Source organism: Cyclopterus lumpus, chromosome 1 (assembly GCF_009769545.1).
Source record: "Cyclopterus lumpus isolate fCycLum1 chromosome 1, fCycLum1.pri, whole genome shotgun sequence".
In the NCBI taxonomy this organism is placed as follows: domain Eukaryota; kingdom Metazoa; phylum Chordata; class Actinopteri; order Perciformes; family Cyclopteridae; genus Cyclopterus; species Cyclopterus lumpus.
The window spans coordinates 12,424,226-12,445,599 of NC_046966.1; the positions used below are offsets into that span (position 1 = coordinate 12,424,226).

General features: G+C 39.9%; 1 protein-coding gene across 1 annotated transcript in view; it reads left to right on the forward strand.

Moving 5' to 3' along the window:
• Positions 1–6,186: 6,186 nt before the first annotated feature.
• LOC117731385 (neuronal acetylcholine receptor subunit alpha-7-like) overlaps positions 6,187–21,374 on the forward strand; it is a 28,307-nt gene continuing 13,119 nt past the window's right edge. The window contains exons 1-3 of the mRNA XM_034533714.1: positions 6,187–6,256; positions 14,386–14,525; positions 20,768–20,812. Coding sequence (XP_034389605.1) covers positions 6,187–6,256; positions 14,386–14,525; positions 20,768–20,812 — 255 coding nt within the window. The remainder of the gene's footprint in view (positions 6,257–14,385; positions 14,526–20,767; positions 20,813–21,374) is intronic.

Consider the following 21,374-nt stretch of genomic DNA (forward strand, 5'->3'; position numbering starts at 1 on the left):
TGAAGTCACACACAAACTCATGAATACTCAACAGCTCCATCTTGTTTTACAGTTTGTCTTGTTTGACAGTGACTTAATGATAAAGCTCAATAAACTATTCACACTGCATATTTATTTTTTGTAGCAGTTCTAAAGTATGGTTTGCATTTTGTAATGACTAGTTGAACTGTAGTGTTAGATGCACCGTGTCGCCCATTGTGAGGTGCATGCACAGGAGTGCAAAGGAATGAAAGCAATACGTAGGTTATAGTCGCGTGTATGATTTAAACAAGCATGTGTGTATAACTCTAACATTTTAATTATACATGCAACGACATGCAGTGTGTCACACATGCACCATGTTGTCCAGCCAGCTGTAAATGCTGTCATGATGATGATAATTAAAAGAAATCCAATATACCAAATCATTTTCCTGTTCTGTTTTGAACTTATTGCTTACAACCTTGCAAAGTGGGCAACTATCCAATGGAGGACTGTAGGTGTGCAGCATGGCAATTTGTGTGTGTGGTTTTGATCAACTGCTAATGTGTTACTGTTTGCAACACAAAAGCATCAGGGATATATTTCTGCTAGACTACTGAAGCCGTTATCTGCTCTCTTCAAAGCCACACGACTCCTTTCCCAAAAACAGTTTTTACCATGCAGAACACCGGAGTTGCTGGTCTACCACTGCTTCGATCACTTATTTTGTTTGTGTTATTGTGTGGCGTTGGTGTTTTAAAGGGTTACTTCAGATTCACCAAAGTCCCACAATAGTAGAAAGTAACTAAATGATCGAGGTCTGAAGATCTTTCTTCGCTCTTCGGATAGCAAAGATGAAGATAACAACTTCAGATCCCAGTTGTAAAGTGTCTTGACGGCAAAGGTAAAAAGGCGAAGATATTCTATATATAGCATAGACTGATATAGATTTTTTTAGGTAGGCCTTTCTTTTAGGTTGCTAAAATACGTTTTCTCCAGATGTCCCACGTCCACAACCGTACATGGCTTTGCTCCCGCCCCCTTACCCTAACTGAAGGCTCATCTACTGTGAGTAAAACACAGACTATAAATAAACACCTCACACAACCCCAGGATTTTGTACCAACTCCTTCCTAATTACTAAGTAAAACACAATGCACAGTGCCAAGAAACAGCGTTGAAAGGGGTTTTCCCCTGGGTTTAAGGGATAAACTTTAGACTACCCGAGTGGACCAATTATGTTTTTGTTTTTTGCTGTAATGACACAGTATCACCACTAAATGGCAGCAAATATCTTTATGAATAGGTGATTTTAATTCACAGACTTTATTGATGTGATAAAAAGTATTTCAAATATAGTATATATCCGCACACAAATAAGAAGTTAACACATTACCTATCAGGATGCCATGGCGCATATGTTTGTGGCCATGTTGAGACACTAATTATGTATCTTCATTCACAGTTCCAACCTGGATGAGTAGCTGCATGGGAGAAGGTTGCAGTCATTCTTATCCAACAGAGCAGTGCAGACATCCAATGAGAGGGCACAATACAATATACTCTATGAAGCTCACAATGTTGACTTTTTGTTGTGATTCAAGCCCATATTTGTAGTGGTGGGGTATAGGTCATATAGCATTATACTGTCAACCCCCCTCTGATCGGCTATACTTAAGCTTCCCCAAGATGTGAGCTTTGCTAAAGGGCACATTACCATATTAATTACAAGAGGAGGCAGTGGTTTGTTCATTTCCCACACACTTATTTTCCCAGCTGGCTGAGTCTGAACAGTCAACCTTCCGGTTACTAGCAGCTGCAACTTTTTTGTCTAGCCTTCGGGGTTTTTGTCACCCACCAAATATTGTTACAAGTGGCAGTCCCTAGTGATGTCACTGTGTTGTGTGCTTTGGCCTAGTTCTAGAGAGACATGAGTTTGTTCTCTGACTTATTAAAAATGCCTTGCATGCTTAAGTGAAAGTATCTCCCCTGTTTCCCCTGCACTTAAACAGTCTGACCTCAGCCCACTCTTCTATTATTCACAGCTACAGATCTGACTCAGGCAGACAGGTGTGCGTGTGTGTATGCACAGGTATCTCTTTGTTTGGGTGTGACAGAATGAGAGTGCACGAGAAGGGCACAGTGTGTGTGTGTGTGTCTGTGACACAGACAGACTATGACAGAGCAGGGTGTTAACCCCTCACGATTCAACAATATTTCAGGTCTTTGGATAAAGAAATATAGAAATGATGGCACTAGATGAAAAGTTAAGCAATCACTAACGTTTTTACAATGCAGAGGAACATGAATGTCTATACCAAATGTCATGGAAATCCAGTTGTAAAGACATTTCAGTTAAAACCACACATGTCCAACTCATGGTGGAGGCCAGTGGAAATGTCAGGGGATCACCAGAATGTAAAGTTCTGGGAACTATGTACACCATGTTGTGCCTTCATCTAGTATATGTTATATGACATTTCACAGGATAAGTAAAGCACTACTAATAACATTGAATGAAAAGTCAGGAGATCACCAAAGTCAGTAGCATTCATCGTCTAAGGGTCAAACATATCTGTACAAACCTTTCTGTCAATCCATCCAATAGTTGTGGAGATGTTTCAGTCTGGCAGAACGACCATCCTATCCCTAGAGCCAGGCAGAGAGCGTGGCTTATATTTATGCAATAGGAACTGCATATATACATTTCGGGATAATACTCTGTACTACATACACTATTTTATGTTGTTAGAGATTTTGACTGAATAGAAGTGGGCAACCTAATCCATCTGAGTGAACACAATTTACTATATATCTACTGCAGTCTGAATCCAATATATACCATTCTACCAATATATGATATTTATATATATCAGGTATTGCAATTTAAAGTCATAACATTGCGTGACAGAGGCTTGAAATACACAATACCTAATTGCCTTACTTGATGTTCTGTGATTCCTGTGTACAGCTCCAGTAGCAATGAACATGAAAAGATTGAAAAGCTGATCAGGGTACCACTCTGGGGATTTTCTTGGTCGAAAGACTCAATTTTCCGCTTTTATCACTGTTGAAAAGTTGAAGCTTATCTGGATGGAGAGGCTGAAACACAAGTTCTCCACATAGTCTCATTCTTAATGAGCTGTGTGGATGGGAGGGAGCTGATTGAACTGCCAGAGACCAAAGCAAAAAGATTGTATCACCTGCTATAACTTATAACGTCACATATACAAACTGTGTGTGAGAGAGCCTCATTACTCCCCAAGTATATGACTCAGACTGCCAATAACACAAACAATGGCATACAGTCATTTTAGGTGGTGCAACACATTGCTAGCCTTACTTCCCCTGTCTCTCGGTTTGATACTGCCGTTCAAAGAAAATGCAACCTGCTTTGATCATGACCTTCAGTTCATGTTTTTTGCCCACCTAGACACAAGAGAAATACACGAGTAGAAATTGATAGAGAGGCCAAAGAGACAAAGAGAATGATTAGCTTTTGTGCTACATTGAGAGGTACATTGACATAGTGTTAGTGGTTATGGATTTAAGACAAGCCTACACTGCTCATACTCCTGTGTAAATAAATGTGTCAATGGTAGATATGATAAAGGTCAAATATGTCATTCTTGAATAGAGCAGGGCTGATTTTAAAGCTTGATCTCTGTATTTCATATAATAAATAAGACAAAAAATGACAGTGAGTAATGTGAGAATTGTCGTCAATATGAATAGATAGAGAATCATCCCCCTCAGCTCTGCAGAACGTTTCATCATCTTTCAGCTCATTCCTCAGCTTTTCAGGAGAAGAAAAGTTATCTTGCAGAAAGCGTACTATACTGTTCCAGTCGACCTGTCCACATCTAACAGACAGACAAAGTTAGCAACTATGGAAGGACCTGTACTTGTAGAGCACTTTTCTAGTCTTCCGACATCTCAAAGCCCTTTAACACTACATGACATCATCATTCACCCATTCACACCCTGATGGGAGGAACTAAGGTTCCACCTGCACATCAGGACTAACTAACATTGACACACATTCATACACCGTAGGCACAGCTACAGTAGCAATTTTGGGGTTAACCCCAAGGACACATCGACATGGGCTAGCAGAGCTGGGAATTGAAGTGCCAATCCTCTGATTGAAGGACAACCCTGCTCACCACCAAACCACATGCTCCACTATGTTCACCAGGCAGTCCAGTTGGTTATTACAATTGTCTCACTGAGAACAGCCGTCTGCGGTAGCTGCAAAACTAGATTGGTGAAACCCGCTATAAAGCTCCATAAAGCCAAGGGCAGCTGCATATTCAAGCATGGCTTACAGCATACTATGTATATATATATATATATATATATATATATATATATATATATATATATATATATATATATATATATATATATGTGTTATGTGTGATAAAGGGAGGGAGGGGGCCTTTCAGTTGGACTACAAGAGACAGGACCGTACTGTAAATGAACAGGTGCACAAAGAGAAAAAGGCACAAGAAAACCGACGCCCACACAAGTATACACCTACAGACACACACACACACACACGCCGTACCAACTACAATCCTTTCAGGTTCATCCAATAGGACATTTATTTAATGTGAGCTGATGGCAGTCTACCTACATGTACAACACGATGTCCAGACCGAAGCCAAGGGCAGACAGAAAAACAAGGAGGGGAGATGGAGGTTTACACACTGAGACTGAAGCAAACGGGAGAAGTGATTTATAGTGAGGGCTAGAGAAGCGCTGCAGGCACTCTCGTAATGGTCTGAGGACATCACCGCATCTGATGCTCACTGCGAGAGCACAGAACAGAATAGTGGAGGAGAGGAAACAGGGGGTGAGAAGAGAGGGGGAAGGTTGAGGAGGAGGAAGAGGAGGAGAAGGAGGAGAAGGGACAATGAATGAGTGGGTATGGCAGAGGGTAAAAGAAAGGAGAAAACTGGAGGAAGTTAGAGTGAGTGAATGGGTGACTAAGAGGACGACAGAAGGAGTGAGAAGAGCATTAAGATGACGACACAAAGCATCACACCAACCAACAACTTGAAGCATCACAAACACACGATAATACTCCAATCTCAAGTCTTGGCGGTGTAAAGTGTGCTGCCCTGAAGATGTTTCCCTCCCCGCTGACAGCACCACATGAAGCTCAGGCTGTCTCATCGGAGATAATTATGTGTTGCAATGAGCTTTAACAACTGGCATCATGCGCCACAATTTACTTTATTGAATATAATTGCCACATTGATTGGGATGGACCCAGTGGTACATTCTGACAGGAAGTCGTTTATCTCACTTATTCATTATCAGAATAGGCACACTCTTTTTTCTCTGTATGCAGAGAAAGACATGAACGCACAAGAGTCATGGGCACCTGATCAGCGGGCTGGATTACCATTTACCAATGCTTAACAGTTCTCAGTTAAATGAATGGGCAGCTTATGAAAATTGAGGGGAGAAACAGTATGGGAAGAGGGGACAATGAAAAGGAGGGGAGGAACACAGTTATAAGGAAAAACAGCATCAGGAAAAAACAGTGCTGCAATAAAGTGTCTGACACGACTTGCAAAAGAGGATAAGGATGAGAGGGGAAATTACTGCCTTGTGGGTCTGGTCCCTGAACTTTAGCTTTTACAGGAAGCTCTTTATTGTTGCTCAGTTGCATTAGACTCCTTCCCACCTGTTGGAGGACACTAGGACATTGATGAGGCTGTCACAGATTTTAGCCATATTTTTGGTTGGAAGAGAGGTCATGTTCACCACTGCCAAAACAAAAACGGAGGGATGCCTCCAAGATCCTGGTGATCAAGTTCAGCATGCACTCAACAAGGTTTGAACAAATGTTTAATTAAAAACATTTGCATGCGTAGAACACGTTTTCCAAACGATAGGGGGCGGGGGCATGTCTGTTGCGGATCCCTGCGTGCGTGGTCGTCCCTATTTTAGTCACCATCACCTATAAATCAGATGAGGATAAAGCCCACATGGCATGAAGGGATACACCGTGACGCCACTGCGCAGGAGCAGCCAGCGGACAGGTGGCTGTCATCATCGCCGCACACGGTGGCTGAGACAGGAGAGAGAGAGAGAGAGAAGAGAGAGAAAGAGAAGAGAGAGAGAGAGGCACCAGCAGTCTGACAAAACTGCACTCCCTCGAAGTTTGACATCCCCAGCGGGCTACAGAGGGAGTTCCGCTCCGCCGCTGCCATGGAGCCTCGGAAGTGTCCTGGATCTGTATTGATTGGAGTTTACCTGTGGGCGACATTCTGCTGTAAAGGTGGGTCACTGATGGAGCCTTCAGGCTGTTGTCTGCCTATCAACGGATGAATATATTGTGTCATTTGAACGTCATGCAGTTCATACACACTTCGGCTTAGTGCACTGCACGTCTGGTGCTGCTTGCAGAACTGTCAAAGGCGTTGGAGTTGTCCGAACAATATATTTTATTAGACAAGAAAAAAAAAAAAGTAATACTATTCATTCAGAATAGCAATTTAAAGTAGGACTCAAAGAATCACCTTCAGCATGAATCTTACTGCACATTCAAATGTTTACATTTCTGCTGCTGAATCCCTTGAGATCACCACAGTTTAATAAACGTCGGTGTTACTAAATGTGCAGCGCGTGGACCGGAGGTGATGCGGGAAGCCTATTTGGGGCCGTTCATCCCTTAAATGTAATCTGCAGCTAAAGGATTGCTAAATGCGTGACTACATTGGAGCGGAGAAACCTCGGAGGAGGTTGCATCTCTCTAATTGAATCCCTGGTGTACAAATGTGGACGTTTTCTTCTTTAAAATAAAAGTTGTACTCATACAATCATGTTTTACTACACTTGTTTAGTACCTTTGCTCTGTCTGACTAAAGTAGAGAAGGCAGACAATAGAGAGACACTGTAACTCAATGCTCTGCATGATCATAATGTGCATTGATCCTATGACAACTGCTGAACTTGGGTGAAGGCAGAGTTCACCTGGACTATCTCAAGGCACAGACAGAAAACCATTCACGCTCACATTCACACCTACGGGCAAATTAAAGTCCTATTAACCTGAGCTGCATGTCTTTGAAATGTCTATATGAAAATGTCTGGAAGTACCAAGGAGATTTCTACCCTCAATAAAGTGATGTTTTTCCTCATTGGGGAGTGATTTGGTGTCTCAACAGACATTTTCTAGAACAACATACAAGCAGGATTTAAGTTCTTAGTACAGGGTCACACATTCCCTCCTGTGCACGCAATTAGCTGTTTGTATCATGTGCACCCTCTGTTCCAGACGCTGTCCCTGTCAGGATCTGAAGTGTTGTTTCGTGTTTCCTGTCTTATTTTGAAGTCCTTGTCTCTCGTGTCCTCTGTTTCTCTTCACTTCCTGTCCCTGTGATTGTCTGCCCTGTTCCTGATTGTTTCCTCCTGTGTCCAATCACCTGCACCAGCCCTCTGTATTTAAGTCCTGTTCATGTCATTCCCCTTTGTCGGTTCGTCTTGTCTAGATCGTGGAAGATCTTGTGTGCGTGTTTTGTATCCTGGTTTTTGAAGCCTGTTTTTGGAATCCTGTTTAGCAATAAAGTTGCTTCTCCATCATTGACGGCGTTTGGGTCCAGTGTTCCTGTCGAGCTGCACATAACAGTCCCTCCAATAGGCTTCTCAGGGCACAGGGTGTCAAATGTACTCTTGCGAATATCTAAACCTGTTGATGGCTTGTCTATGTTGTTAGCCACTACGTCACTGTGCATATATCAAATGAAAGAAATATGCAATTGAATGACTCATCTGCATCCAAGGTGACTCACAGACAAGTCCTTTATGGTTTCTGATTATTACTATTCAACTGCCTTAATTACCCTGGTGACAATTTGGCTTATTCATTTAACACCCTTTTAATATGCTTTTGGGTGCTTTTTTGTTCTTTATCAAGCTCCTATAGACAATGTTATATAGGGATGACATAATTTAATTAACATGCGCTTGTCAATATTCTGATATTATTAATGGGAATCTTTCAGCTCAATGGTTTTTGTTGGTTGGCCTGTAGCTTAACAGTCAGGTATTTTCCACAAGAGAGTTAAATGGAGAGTGAATATTGAACTTACATTCTTAAAGTGACCATCAACACAACTTCAAATGAATGGTTGTTTTTCTCTGTGTCTGCTGGATGTGCTTTGCTGCAGGTTTAAGAAACTGTCCCTAGAGGAAGAAGATGATGCAGCACCACAGCCACCAAAATGGATCATTCTTGTACATTTGAATTTGATCATTGTGTCTTGGGTCAGAGGAAACATGTTTAGATATATTTACACAAGCTAACAAAGTGACCGTGTTTGATATTCTCGAGGAACATCAGTTGACCCCATCGTATTCTGTTCTACTGTCTTCTTTGCTTTTCATATATTGGATATTTATTGATTTATTACAGCTATCTGTAAACCAGCTGCTTTGATGTGATTTGATTAGGGTTATCAATATTTAATCTCTCTCCTCTCTCTGGTGGGATATCCATTGTGAGTGCTGTCATGCTCTTGAGTTGAATGCACAAGCAACATCAACGTTAAAAACCAAAGAAACATCTGTCAAAGAAAATGTATTCATGCTTAAACCAACATGTGGATAAGCAGAAGCTATAAAAACAATATTTTAAAAGTATTATACAATATTATTGTCATTTAGTCACCTGTTGGATTGATCGCAGGTTGTTTCTTGTTTTCATAGCTCATACTCAAATGGTTGTGGTGACAATGGTCCATTGTGTACTATATGTATTTTATTTATTGTATAGATTCAGAATAGTTTTTCATGTGTTAATAATTCTGACGACAATCTGGAAACTGCACTGCCTCTTGGGGACATTAATCATTGACACTTCTCTGGCATTGTCCCTCTTAGTATAAAGTGACTATTGCTGCGAGCAGCATTCTGTTATGGGTAGTCTTCTGGCCCTTGAAAGCGCCAATATGATACAAGTGAAACAAAAACAGATTAGGATTTGTCTTTGGGGTGTAAAAAGTTTTTTTCCGCACCTGCTCTCTACTGACCTACAGAGAAGCCTTAAGGGTGTGTCATGTGATCATGCAAGGTGTGTGCACGCTGGGGTCAGCCAAACAAATGGTTCATATTTACTCTTTTTTAATATTGACTGCATGTGAATGTTTTTGGAGGCTCTATGGAAAGGCAGGTAACAATGTTACACACACATTGCCTTCAGCCATACTCTATGCACTCTATGCACATTTTCAGAAGCAATCATTGATCCAAATAAGTCATTCCTTTTGAAAATGAGCAAACAAAATCTGTGTTTCAACCAGGAAGTAGTCATTTGTGCCACGTGTAAAACGAGAAGTCAACGTTGGTTTATTTCTTATGTGACTTTCATACTTAAGTAACTCCACTTCTGTAGTTATTTTAAATGACTAAACCTAACCAAGGAATTTTGTTGCTTAAACCTAACTAAATTTCCTCTTTTGAAAACAGAGGTCTATTTAAAAAAACTAAAAACTGTCAGCCGAATATAATGTTGCTGGACTTTCACTTCAACCGTTGCATGAGTATAAAGTAGAAATGCCACATTGCATAGCTAAAAGAGGAAGGAAGAGCAGGGATACTTAGAGATACACAGGTGTTTTGATGGACCTGTAGTTTTTATTTTACTTTGGAATTTAAACTTTTATTATGCAAGCACAGTTTCATTTCATGTAGCTCTCAAGAAAATAACCCCGATGGTGCGATAAAACTCCTCGAAAGTCTGTGTGGCGAACTGGAGGTGTGGAGTTTGACAAGACTACTAAAAATACCTGTCATAGCATAGTCCATTACTGAATTATTCCCAGGTTGTATTCTTTCAAATTGATTCACATAGCATTTCACTTCACTGTTTCTGTTACTTCACGTAATCTCAGGCATACATTTTTACTTGTAAATCTTCAAGTACACCGTTGGCATGTTTTGTCTCAATGATTTGTTAAACCTGTGAGTGTCACTGTTTATGACAAGACAATAACAAGCTCACCATGAACAATAAGTCTGTACAAAATATTTTGAAGGCAGGGAGTTGTTTCAAGATTGAGCTATACTCATGAAGTGAATTACTTGTGTACCTACTGCTGCAGCATCACAGCAATAATAGACTCCTTTTTTATTTCTGTACAATACAACTGAGCTTTAATGATTGAGGATCGAACGAGGCCCCCAGTGGGCTCTGAAATGTAAACAAGCGAGGTCTCCAATGCCACGAGAGAGAGATATATGGTAGTCATTTGAAATTGATAGATGCCTCCAGGCCACGTTAGGGCTTTGTCTGCATTGGTATGTTCAGTATCTCTAATGAGGCTCTGGATCGTGGAGCAATTCACTGAGAGCTTGTGGAACGACATGCTGGGAGATGCAAAAGACGACAAGAGGAGCACTATGGTGTGGCTGTGGAGCACTTAGGCAGGAATTATGTATGTCAGAGGGAAGCTCTGAGGGCAACATGAATATTGGGACAATAAGGATTCTTTAAAAAAAAGGGACAGTTTGACAACGAAACTTAGCGTCTTTCAACTGTGACTGCTAACTGTATCTAACAATTATTTACTATTTTGTATAGCTTATATATATATATATATATATATTGTTGTTGTTGTTATTGTTGTTGGTGGAGGTTTTGTTGTAGTATTTACTATGGTTATATTCAATTACCATTTCAGTGATTTCTCGAGCAAAAATGACAACCTTTTGATGATTACATTCTTTGTGATATTTCTGCTGCTTGTTTTACCTACACTTGAGGAAAAGGAATATCTTTGAGTTTTGGACTGAGTGAAATTACACATTTCATTACCACATCTTGGGCTCTCAGTCACCATGATTAACATGTTTCACTGTTGTCTGATGTTTGATAGACACAATTATTAAATTCAATTTTTTTTATTAATCAATAATGAAAGAAACTGTTCGTTGCAGCCCTACTATCAACTAATGAGACTCACCAATCACTTCCCTCCCTGAACCAAAACCGTGTATTGTATTCATTTTCCAATTTCTTTGTAATGATGCTGTGAGCATTATGTTAATTGATTTTCAGCACATCCATGCTTACACAGGTGCTCCTGACAACCACAACATTGTAAGCCTCTTCCTGAAGAAATAAAGATGAACAATCCATAAGAGGTTAACTATCATGGAATAATTTTTTCCTGTACATTCTCCACACTGCAGTAGTTGCCCTTAGGCCACACAACATAATGAGACCGTAATCTGTTATTCCTTAAAACCCTAGTGACCTCCTCCATCGTGACAGTTCACACTGTCAGCCACGTTAAGTGCACTCGGGTAGAACCCTGATGTTGAGCTATCTGTTGTTATCCTTCACAACACACATGCGTTTTCAAGCAATCTTTCACGAGACAGAACTTTATCCTCATTTATTTCAATGAATCATTTAATTATCTGTCCATCTGTCTCTCCCTCCAAATCCAGATGCTATATAGCCACACACCACATTATGCAACAGCATGGGATGTATACAATGAATAAGGCAGAGTGTATTTGTTTGGCTCTTTTCAACAACCAGATACAACACAGCGGTTGACACGTCTGTTTCCATTCGTATGTGTACGCTCACTTTGAAGTATCGCTTTGTAAAATCTGTATAGAAAAGGCAAAATTCCTAAATTGTGCAACAATATGTTTTACGCTCGATAAAGGTGGTTTTTGCCTTTAAAAAGATTTGATACACGACTTGAATTATGAAAGTACGTTTGGCAAAAAAATGTTTCTGCTGTCTTCCTAAATATTCCCATAATGTGCGAATGGTTGTCTTTGTCTCTGGACCGCATGAAGCATGGGCAATACCTGCTGACATGAAAGAATAAGTCAAACTAATTGAAACTACACTGTAGCCTACTTTATTTACTCCAAACCAGTTGATGTAAATGCGCCTTTTTTACTTTCATTTGTTGTGACATTTTGAATAAAATGTGCACATACTGCTTATGATTGTAACAGAAACAATGTTTAGAAAAGGCACATTTTGCACTTGCCCCCTCCATTGTGAACATTTGGGAAACACAAAATCTTGCCTAAACCTATATTGCGCATGCAGGTCCCAAATAAACTGTAGTTAGTGGATTTTCAGATTAAAATTCTGTCATTTAAAACAATACAATTGTTTTTTTAATGTGAAGAATATACCACACATTACATGGCTTGACCTTGCAAAAGAAATAATAGCTCTAAGATAATTATGTGCTTTTTAATTCACTCAACATAAACCTATATTTAAAAAGTACTAAAGGTTTAATGCGACATTAGAAAACCCCAAGAACATAAACTCCCTTGAAAGGGCCTAATAGTTAAGATCCTCTTACAGCACCCCCATATGGCTGTTAAACACACTGAACATTACATTAGGTATTCTCCTTGCTTCATTGGTCAAAAGGGAACGCTGTTTTATTTGCTCTAGGTTTGTCAAGTGATATTGATCTGTACTTTTTCAGCTAAGGCAGATTAATATCAGTTAAGCTTTATTTTTCTTAGGGAGTAAAGCTGCCATCAGCTAGTATTTGGTGTTGATAGTAGAGGTCTTTAAAGAGTGACTTAACACCAGGCAGAAACGCAGTGTTTTACTGCCATCTCTGGGTGAAAGTTTCAAGTCTGTTCCACCTCAGCTCTTTTGCACCTGTAACCACTCCCACCAGTGATGTCATGGTGTACTGATGCACCCTGGAGTACATTTGTACATCACTACAGCAAAGTATAAAGTCCAACGGCCGGAGGTCAGCAAAAGCAAAAAATATCTCTTCACAACCAACTAACAACATACTGTATGTATCTCGTGCAGTCTACTGGACCTGTTAGTAGCTCAGTCTGTCCACGGAGGCTATGTGAGTCTAAGTTATGTAGGCAGAATGGATCCGGTCACAATGGTATGTTTCACTTTCACAATGTGGGAGATGTATTGTGGCTTGTCTGAAGCATTACAATGGCAGTGATAACCACTGAAAACACCCAAGCAATCAGCTGATAACGTTAAAAATGGGGGTTTGTTTTCATTCAAGTAGAGAAGGTTTTTGGGGGTCCAGCATTTGATTTCTGAAGATAATAACTGATGACAATTGCTTTCTTCAGGAAGTACTCTGTGTCTTCCCGAGCTTGAACCCTAAAAACAAACTGTTCATGACTTACTGTCTTTGACTGTGTGTTCTGTCTCACAGGCAGGAGGTACATAGTGTTTGCTGTGGAGTGCTACTTAAAGGACAAGAACACTATTGTAGAAAAGTGATACACCCACTATGTGTTGCAAACAATGAAAACACTCTGGTAGGAAGTCGGGCATTGACTTAATGACTTAATGCAATTTACAGCCCACGATGCCACCCAGTCAGAGATGTGTTCATTCTTACAGGAGCTCTTTGTCAGGGTTCTTAACTGTTAAGCCCAAAGATGTTCAGCTTGTTTTGGCTCAATTCGCTTCGCTCCATCGACTCTCAACACTTTTGCTGGCTGCCATTATGCAGATTCCTCATTATGCTAAGATTTAGGGGTGCCCCACCTACCACTTGCCAACACCCTCACACACAAACACACAGGGAGCTGTCTTTGCTTATGTTTGCCTTATTAGCTAATTAGTCATCCACTCAGCCACTGTCGGTGAACTTGCCTCTTGGCTGTCACTCTGTAATTGCTGGGATATGTTCCAACATCCGGGAGATGCCAGCAGACCTTCTCAGTTGTGGCTGAGATGTGACACTTAAGGATGAGGGAGTCTGGGAGTTTGTTATATGGTGGCAACCTTAACTTGAGAGAATTATTTTTAAATGATTGAGTAGTGCCAATTTTGCATTTTGTAGTATACTACAAAATGTTCTAAACTATAGTTTAATAATACTATTTAAGCAAATGCAAGGATGTTTTAAGTGTTTAATAATGTATAGTATTTCTTACTAATTTCTAACAAGTTCCCCCATGAAGACATGTTATGTTATTACAGCCTGTGTTTTATTAAATTTGTCAGTCGTTATCTGTTCTCACACCAGCCTCCACTTAAAGGAATCCACCGGGAGACTTATGGTTTGTGATGAATACATTAATGAACACTTGTGTCGGCTAACAATTACATTAAGTGGGTTAATAACCACTCATCAAATGCTTATTGCTTATGAGTATTAGAAACTATGGCATTTGGGTCAACACATCATAGGCAGGGCAGAAACTTAAGTCATGGTTTTAGTTACCATGACATTCTTCTACTTTCTCCTCTCTCACCTGTTACTATTCTCTTTTACTCCTGTAAAACCACAATCGATTATTCTTTCCCTACCTCTTTCCCTCCTTTACAACCCACAACAATTTATATCCTTTAACCTTCTTCCTCTCTTTCATCCTTCACACTCTTTCTGTCCACTCTCATATTCCATCCTATTGTTTCTCCAGGTTGTCATGGCGGTGTGTACCAACGGAAGCTGTACCGCGACCTGATGGTAAACTACAATCGTCTGGAAAGACCCGTCCAAAACGACTCTGCGCCCATTGTTGTGGAACTCGGCCTCACACTGCTACAAATCATTGACGTGGTGAGTGTGTGCGCCTGTGTGTGTTTTGGCACATTTAAGGTATAGAGAATGTTTAAAGACAGACAAAAAGAAAGCAAGGATGTGTGTGGAATTCATTTTAAAATCAACGGTGAAAAGGAGGACGTACTCTTTATGAAACAGTTTTTCAGGATTGTCTTTTGTGTTAAAGGTATTCCATCTGATTCAGTGACTGTGGTGCATGCTGATGTAACCATTTGTGCTTACTAAACATCATTCTTCCTCTGAAGTTAAAACTGTTGTTGTACCAGTTGCAGCACCAAACCAACTGAGACTATTTGTCTTTGAAAGAGCAACTTCTTTGTTTCTTCCCTCGATCCTTTTTCATTTTCTGGCACCACAGGCTCTCAGTCCTTTCTTTCATTCAACAAGAAAATGTAATCTCAGTGTTGAGATATGCTCTCGCACATTTTTGCTGCTTTTTTTCCCGAGCTGCTCCTCAGTCTTCCTCCGGCTTTGAGCTTTTTCTCATTCTGGTCACAACAGTGAGTCTCCTAGTTCAATTCGTTTTTTGGAAAAAATACTTATTTCTCTTCCTGTTGAGCATTAGATGAGAAGATCAATACCACTTCCATATATGTCTGTTAAACATACGGCTACAGCAGCAGCTTAGTTTAGCAGAACGAATAAAGAGTGAGAGCTGGTACAATGACTCTGCTTGTCACCTGGCTACGTAACTGTGACCATCACTGTTACATTGGTTGTTTGGGTTGAATAAACACAAACTGTAGACGTGGTTCAGCATTCACTTTTAAGCAAATAATGCAGCCGAGAAAAAGTGAGGCGTATAACTCCACTTAACACAGGTCACAGCACAATAACAGCTGCAGCTTCAGTCATTGATAACAATGTGTTCTCCCTTGACACGTTTTTTTGCTGACGATACAATTTTATCTGCCCCAGGCTCCACTCCAGCCCCTGACTCGTCCTCCGTCTGTCTTTGATACTTTCCAATTATCCCTCCTGAATCACAGGCTAGAGTTTAAATGCAGACAAGATGAAGTACATGGTATACTCCGCCTCCACCAGTAACACTGACTGCCATTCAAACTTGAAATGGCACTTACATTACCTTTGCTGAGTCATACAAATGCTTCAGGATTTGGCTTGACAGCAGATTGTCTGGTCATTGGCCTTTTTTTTTTAAACCTTTCTACGGAACCAGATTAGTTGTTTCTAGTACTTTAACCACAAATAACTGTCTGCTTCTCTAGAGTGATATCAATGTTACCCAGAAACACACAGAATCCTAATTTAGCTCAATGTGGTCGAGTAGAGTTTCTTTGTTTCTTCTTTATTCACCATGCGCTTTGTTGTGTATTTCCTCCTGTTCCCCGTCTCAGGCACCTAACCTCTCTCCAACCCACACATAACCTTTTGCCTGTAGGCTCCACCACACAACCGGCGCACTCATCCAAAAAACCCAAGCCGACACTTCGTCACATCCCTGAGCCAGCCCTGTCACAAGATGTGTATGTCTTCTTATGATAACTACATGGTGGTAAAAGCCATATATAGGGTGGGATATAATATATAATTCTTATTCTATTATTAATATGGGCAAGTCCCCTAAGCATACATATATAACAACATTTGAATGTATTCTTAGAAACTTGCAAACGACAGACTGGAGACACAGTCAAGAGCCGAGGCCTCTCCCGAGAGAACACATGGCGCACAATGTGACAAGAGTATTTAGTGCTTTTTAAGTTTATGTTATTAAGGTGCTGTTGATTGAACAGTTATGCTCGAATTAGAACAAACGAAAGAACGAATCACATACTTTAGCTATAAATGTACAGAAACCAAAGAAAAACATTTGTTGATTATGGCTGACATGTGATTGATATGTGTGTTTACTATTTAGATATTGTTGTTAACTACACTGTTCGCAAAATCACTACATAATGGATAAGCTCATTGGGCAGTTTGTAAATAATATAAAGCTGGTTCCCACGTGTGTGTGTGTGTGTGTGTGTGTGTGTGTGTGTGTGTGTGTGTGTGTGTGTGTGTGTGTGTGTGTGTAATGTGGCCTTTGATTCCTCCATCTGCTCCTGGGTAACTCTCTAACCAGGGAACTGGGGCAGGTTGAAGCCGCAGACTGAGTTCAGCATGAATAATGGCAGATACACAGGCAGACTGACAGACAAGCACAGGACGGGTCACCATCCAGTATGGGAAGGGCCACCATGTGCCTTATGTAGCTAACAAAGATGCCAAGGTTCAGTAACTAAGTACGCTTTGTCAAATATAACATTAAAATGCTATTTACACATTAGTACATCAGTATTGATAATGCTATAATAAAAGTATCACACTCACAGGAAATAAATATAAATAAATAGCTGCAATTATATAGTGTTTTTATCCAAAATGCTTTTCAATTTGCCAAAAACGGCAAAGACTGGGAACAGAGAGAAAAAGCTGACCTGGCTCTGTCCAAAGGTAACACAATTCATCGGTGACTTCTTGGAGTCTCTACTGGATGGCTGTCAACTGAGTCAAAAAATAGTCCATCACAAAACCCCCCCTGAAACGGAGGATTGTAATTTTTACCTGTGGTTTTTAATGTACATGGTTTACACAAATGAGATATAATATGTTAATTAGTAAGTTTTCGGTCGGAGCATTTTGTGACCTTTGCAGAGATCCAGGTTGGCTGTGTCACTCATGCTTCCAGTGCTAAATTAAGCTAACAGCTGCCGGTCCTAGCTTTGTATTAAATTGACAAATATGAGAGCGGCATCAATCTCCTCATCTAAAGCCCCATATGGAGAGGATTAACATTACAGTGTTATAGGTGGTGAATAACATATTCACCTTGCTGCTCTGGAACTATAAAGGCTTTTACTCACCGGGGGCTTGAGGAATAAACATCACGAAAATGCAAAATACTAATATTTCTGACACTATTTATACAGCCAGTTATGCAAATGTGTGATAGTTGTGACACTTTTTCAATAACATTTTTGAATAGATTTGAGTCCTATTGACCCAGAACAGCCTGAGCTCCTGTAAGCTATTTTAGTGAGTTTCCTTTAAGCTAAATACCCTGAGTGCATTTGAGTTCCCTCTGGTAGACATACTCAGGGTCACAAACTGCCATCCAATAACTCAATCAACAAGCAGCACACCAACCCAGTTCCAAAACATTCTACAAAGTCTCTCTTTTACACACACACACACACACACACGCACACACACACGCATGCACGCACACACACACACACACACACACACACACACACACACACACACACACACACACACACACACACACACACTGTCTCTCCCAAATGTGACCATATGCTAACATTTAATTTATTTCCAGTCTCTATGATGATGTTAACATGTTTCTGTGTTACAGATTAAGCAAAACCTTTAACATTTCCTCCATTTGCACACAAAAGTGAAATTTCACACAGACGCAAAGGAATGGAAATAGCTTTTCTCGCAGAAAAACTTGGAAGGGGACTGCAGCTGTAGTTATTACTGGGGGTTAAAAAGTACCCCATATGCGCGCAGGTAATGGTAAAATAAACCCACCTCTCTATATAAATATATCCATTTCAAATGGGGCTTAACTCGGCAACCGGAAAGCAAATTCAGTATTTTCTCAAATGTTTGCTTTTAGGACCTGAAAACTTCCTGCACCACTTTCAAGGTTCCATGAAATGCATAAACACTAACATGTAAGTCTAGAATGAAAGAGAAAGAGAGACAGAAAAATCCAAAAACTAAGTGCTGTTCTTGACGAAGATTAACACGGCCAGAAACATTCCTCTGAATGAATGCTGCTTTACACTATATAGTTAATATAATAATATATAGTATAATCTAAAGAGATGATTCATGATTTCTTTTCTTCACATTTTCTTTTCTTCAATTGAGTGTCTTTGAAGTCAATTGTCCATTGCCAGTCTGTATAAAACCAATCAGGGCAGATTTACCAGGAGATTAGAGTGGGTGTGACAGGGCTGATACAGCTTATTGAAGTCGAGCAAAATCTCCCAAATCACAACAAAAGAAAGGGCAGGCACAAAGTAAAACACAACAACCTTGAAACCAAAGCCAAATCTCCATGATAGCAAGCTCGATCGCACCACTCTCGCCAACGGAATAGAAACACATGCTTTGTGAAGCACACAATTGGAGGCTGTTCTATTTCAGCAGCGGAGAAAGGAGGCTGTTTAAAATCAGAGATACAGGGGGAGATAAGACTGGAGCGTGGAGGGAGTTAGGGAGGAGGCGAGGATGAGAGAGTGAGCGGTGAATGAGTGAAAATTGTTTTCACTAAGCACAAATTAAAAGCAGCAATGTTTGCTTTGCTTGTTCATCGATGACACCGATTTTAACCACCTTTTAAGGTTCATCCATACATCTTAATAATAATGTCAAAGAATAATGATGGAATTATGTACTTTAAGCAACACGTCCTTATACCTAAAAGACATAATAAATTTAATGTCTACTATTGTTTGACGTGAATGTGATCGTGGTTCGTGTTCACATAAGTGTGTTTGTTACATGACATATGTGACGTGGTTACGTACTAACATAATTACATACATAATTTTAAATAACTCAACGCATTGACTTTTGGTTTCACACGGGGGGTAAACAGCGGTCTCCTAGTACTTGTTTTACTCATCCACCCAGAGCTCCTCCTATGTAGACTTGGTCACCCTTTAAACTATGACACCTGGCTTCCTCCTTTGCTTCCCTCATAATTTCTACAGCTACTAGAGGTCACAGCCTAAACACAAAGGTTAATATGGGTCGTACAAATCTGCTTGCATAGACTATCTATAACATATGGTCATTTTTTTGGGCTTAACTATTAAGATAGTCAGGTGCATAATGTCTCGACAGTTATGCGATCGGAAAAACAATACTTCATATTAGTAGTTGTTCCAAACTTGAGTGTATAGTGAATCCATATTCATGACTTCTGTTGCATCACTGTCCAAAATCCTTTTTCTAAGGAGGAGGATGGAGGATGAAAAGGAACCTCAATTAATTAATTAATTGTGAGGGGTTACAAGCCAAAAAACAGTGGTTTAATCTTTAGTAAAGAGTTGTATCTCTCATGCTTATATCATGTTTTTTTCTTTCAGTAAAATCTGGAACTAAAATGTAGTGAGGGAAGAAAAGCTGGCTGCTACGAGCAAAAAGTGTATGAAACGAAATAAAACTATGAATTAGATGAGGTCTGGTGGGATGACAAATATAAAGAAATAAAGTGAGCAAATTGATTTTGTCACAAGAAAGGAAAAGTATCAAAGGGTTGAACTTGCGGTGTAATTGTATCTTGAGTAATGGGAAGAGTGATTCTACAAAAATGAATGAAAAAGAACAAATATGTGAAGAAACAGAATAGAGCATGCTGCCGAGTTGTTTCCTCATTTTCTTCAGAGGTAAGAGGGCGGTAATCCGTGAGACACACAGCGCACCAGTGTTCAACAAGGAGTACAACTTGTCGCTGTCATGTAGGATTGTGCTAAACAGACTCTAGAGAAGTCCAACCTCACACGAGACGTCTTTGCTCTTCTTTCTTGGGGCTCTTCGTCTGACCTCTTTTACTCTTTTTTTCTCTCTTTGCTGACTCATGATCTCAGCCTCTGTCTGTTTTGATTCTCTCTCTGCCACTCTTATAGATCTCACTCTCCTCTCTTTACTTTTCCCCCCCACGCCTTCGTCCACATTTTCCCTTTTTTCTCTCTCTGGTTATTTGACCATGAACTGACCCTTGGATACATGAAATGCAGCTGAATTAATAGTGTTTATTTATTTGTTTTCACGCCGTAGATATAAATAGCTGTAAACGCATCTCTATGTTGAAGAGCCACATCATTTCTGCTCAATGTCTATTTCAGGTTCAAATTGCAGTTTTACCTATATTATTTCTTTTTTTATTTCCTTAGTATCTATGAATTGTTTAAAATGGCAAAACACCACTTCTGCTACTTTACATCACAAGAGTGCTGTAACAGAAAAAAGAAGGAAAAAAAAGTGTGCATCATTGGCATCCGGAGAGCATGTCTGCTCTGAGTCTATTGAGCTGCAGTTTGACATTATTGCCGATCTGTCTCATAATCTCGCCTCATGTTTACCAGACATGTATTTTCTATTTCTTTTTTTCTCTCACGTTGCAAAATAAATAACTTCATTATCTGTCCACAGCAATGTCTCCTCCATGCTGATTGTTCTCCTTTCCCCTGCAGGATGAAAAGAACCAGGTGCTGATCACAAACGCCTGGCTGCAGCTGGTATGTCCCCTCTTCAAGCTCTTTTTGTTTGATCCCTGTGTTATAAGTGTCATTTGGTTTATTTTTGGAAAGCGTGTGTGTGATGCTTGTGTCCTATGGGCTCGGCCATTTATTCATTCATTTTCAAAAAGTGTTCACATCTCACTGCATTTGAAGGCATTGAGCCAGACTAGAGTTGCAACCAATAACCTTTAGTTATGAACAGAATCTGTTTTCTGTGACCGACAAAGACATTTATGAATAAGTGAATCTCCAGGGCTTCATGTGACAAAAAAAAATACAAGATCCTTAAGTGTCAAATGTCATGATGCGTTGTTTCCTTCGAAATAAAAGGCAGTACCATTATGTTTTGTCAAAAATTATATGTTGTGAGTTATTTATTATTTTATACTTAAAAATAGCAAAATTAATAGGCCATCATCATCAGCATAAGGCTCACAGGAAAATGAGAAAGCAAATACAAATGTTAAAGATATTATCTCAGGACAATGTATTGTTAAGCCTTACATTGGCTGTTGTTATGCTTGTGAGCGTTCCGTTCTCCCAAAGATTAACGTCTTAA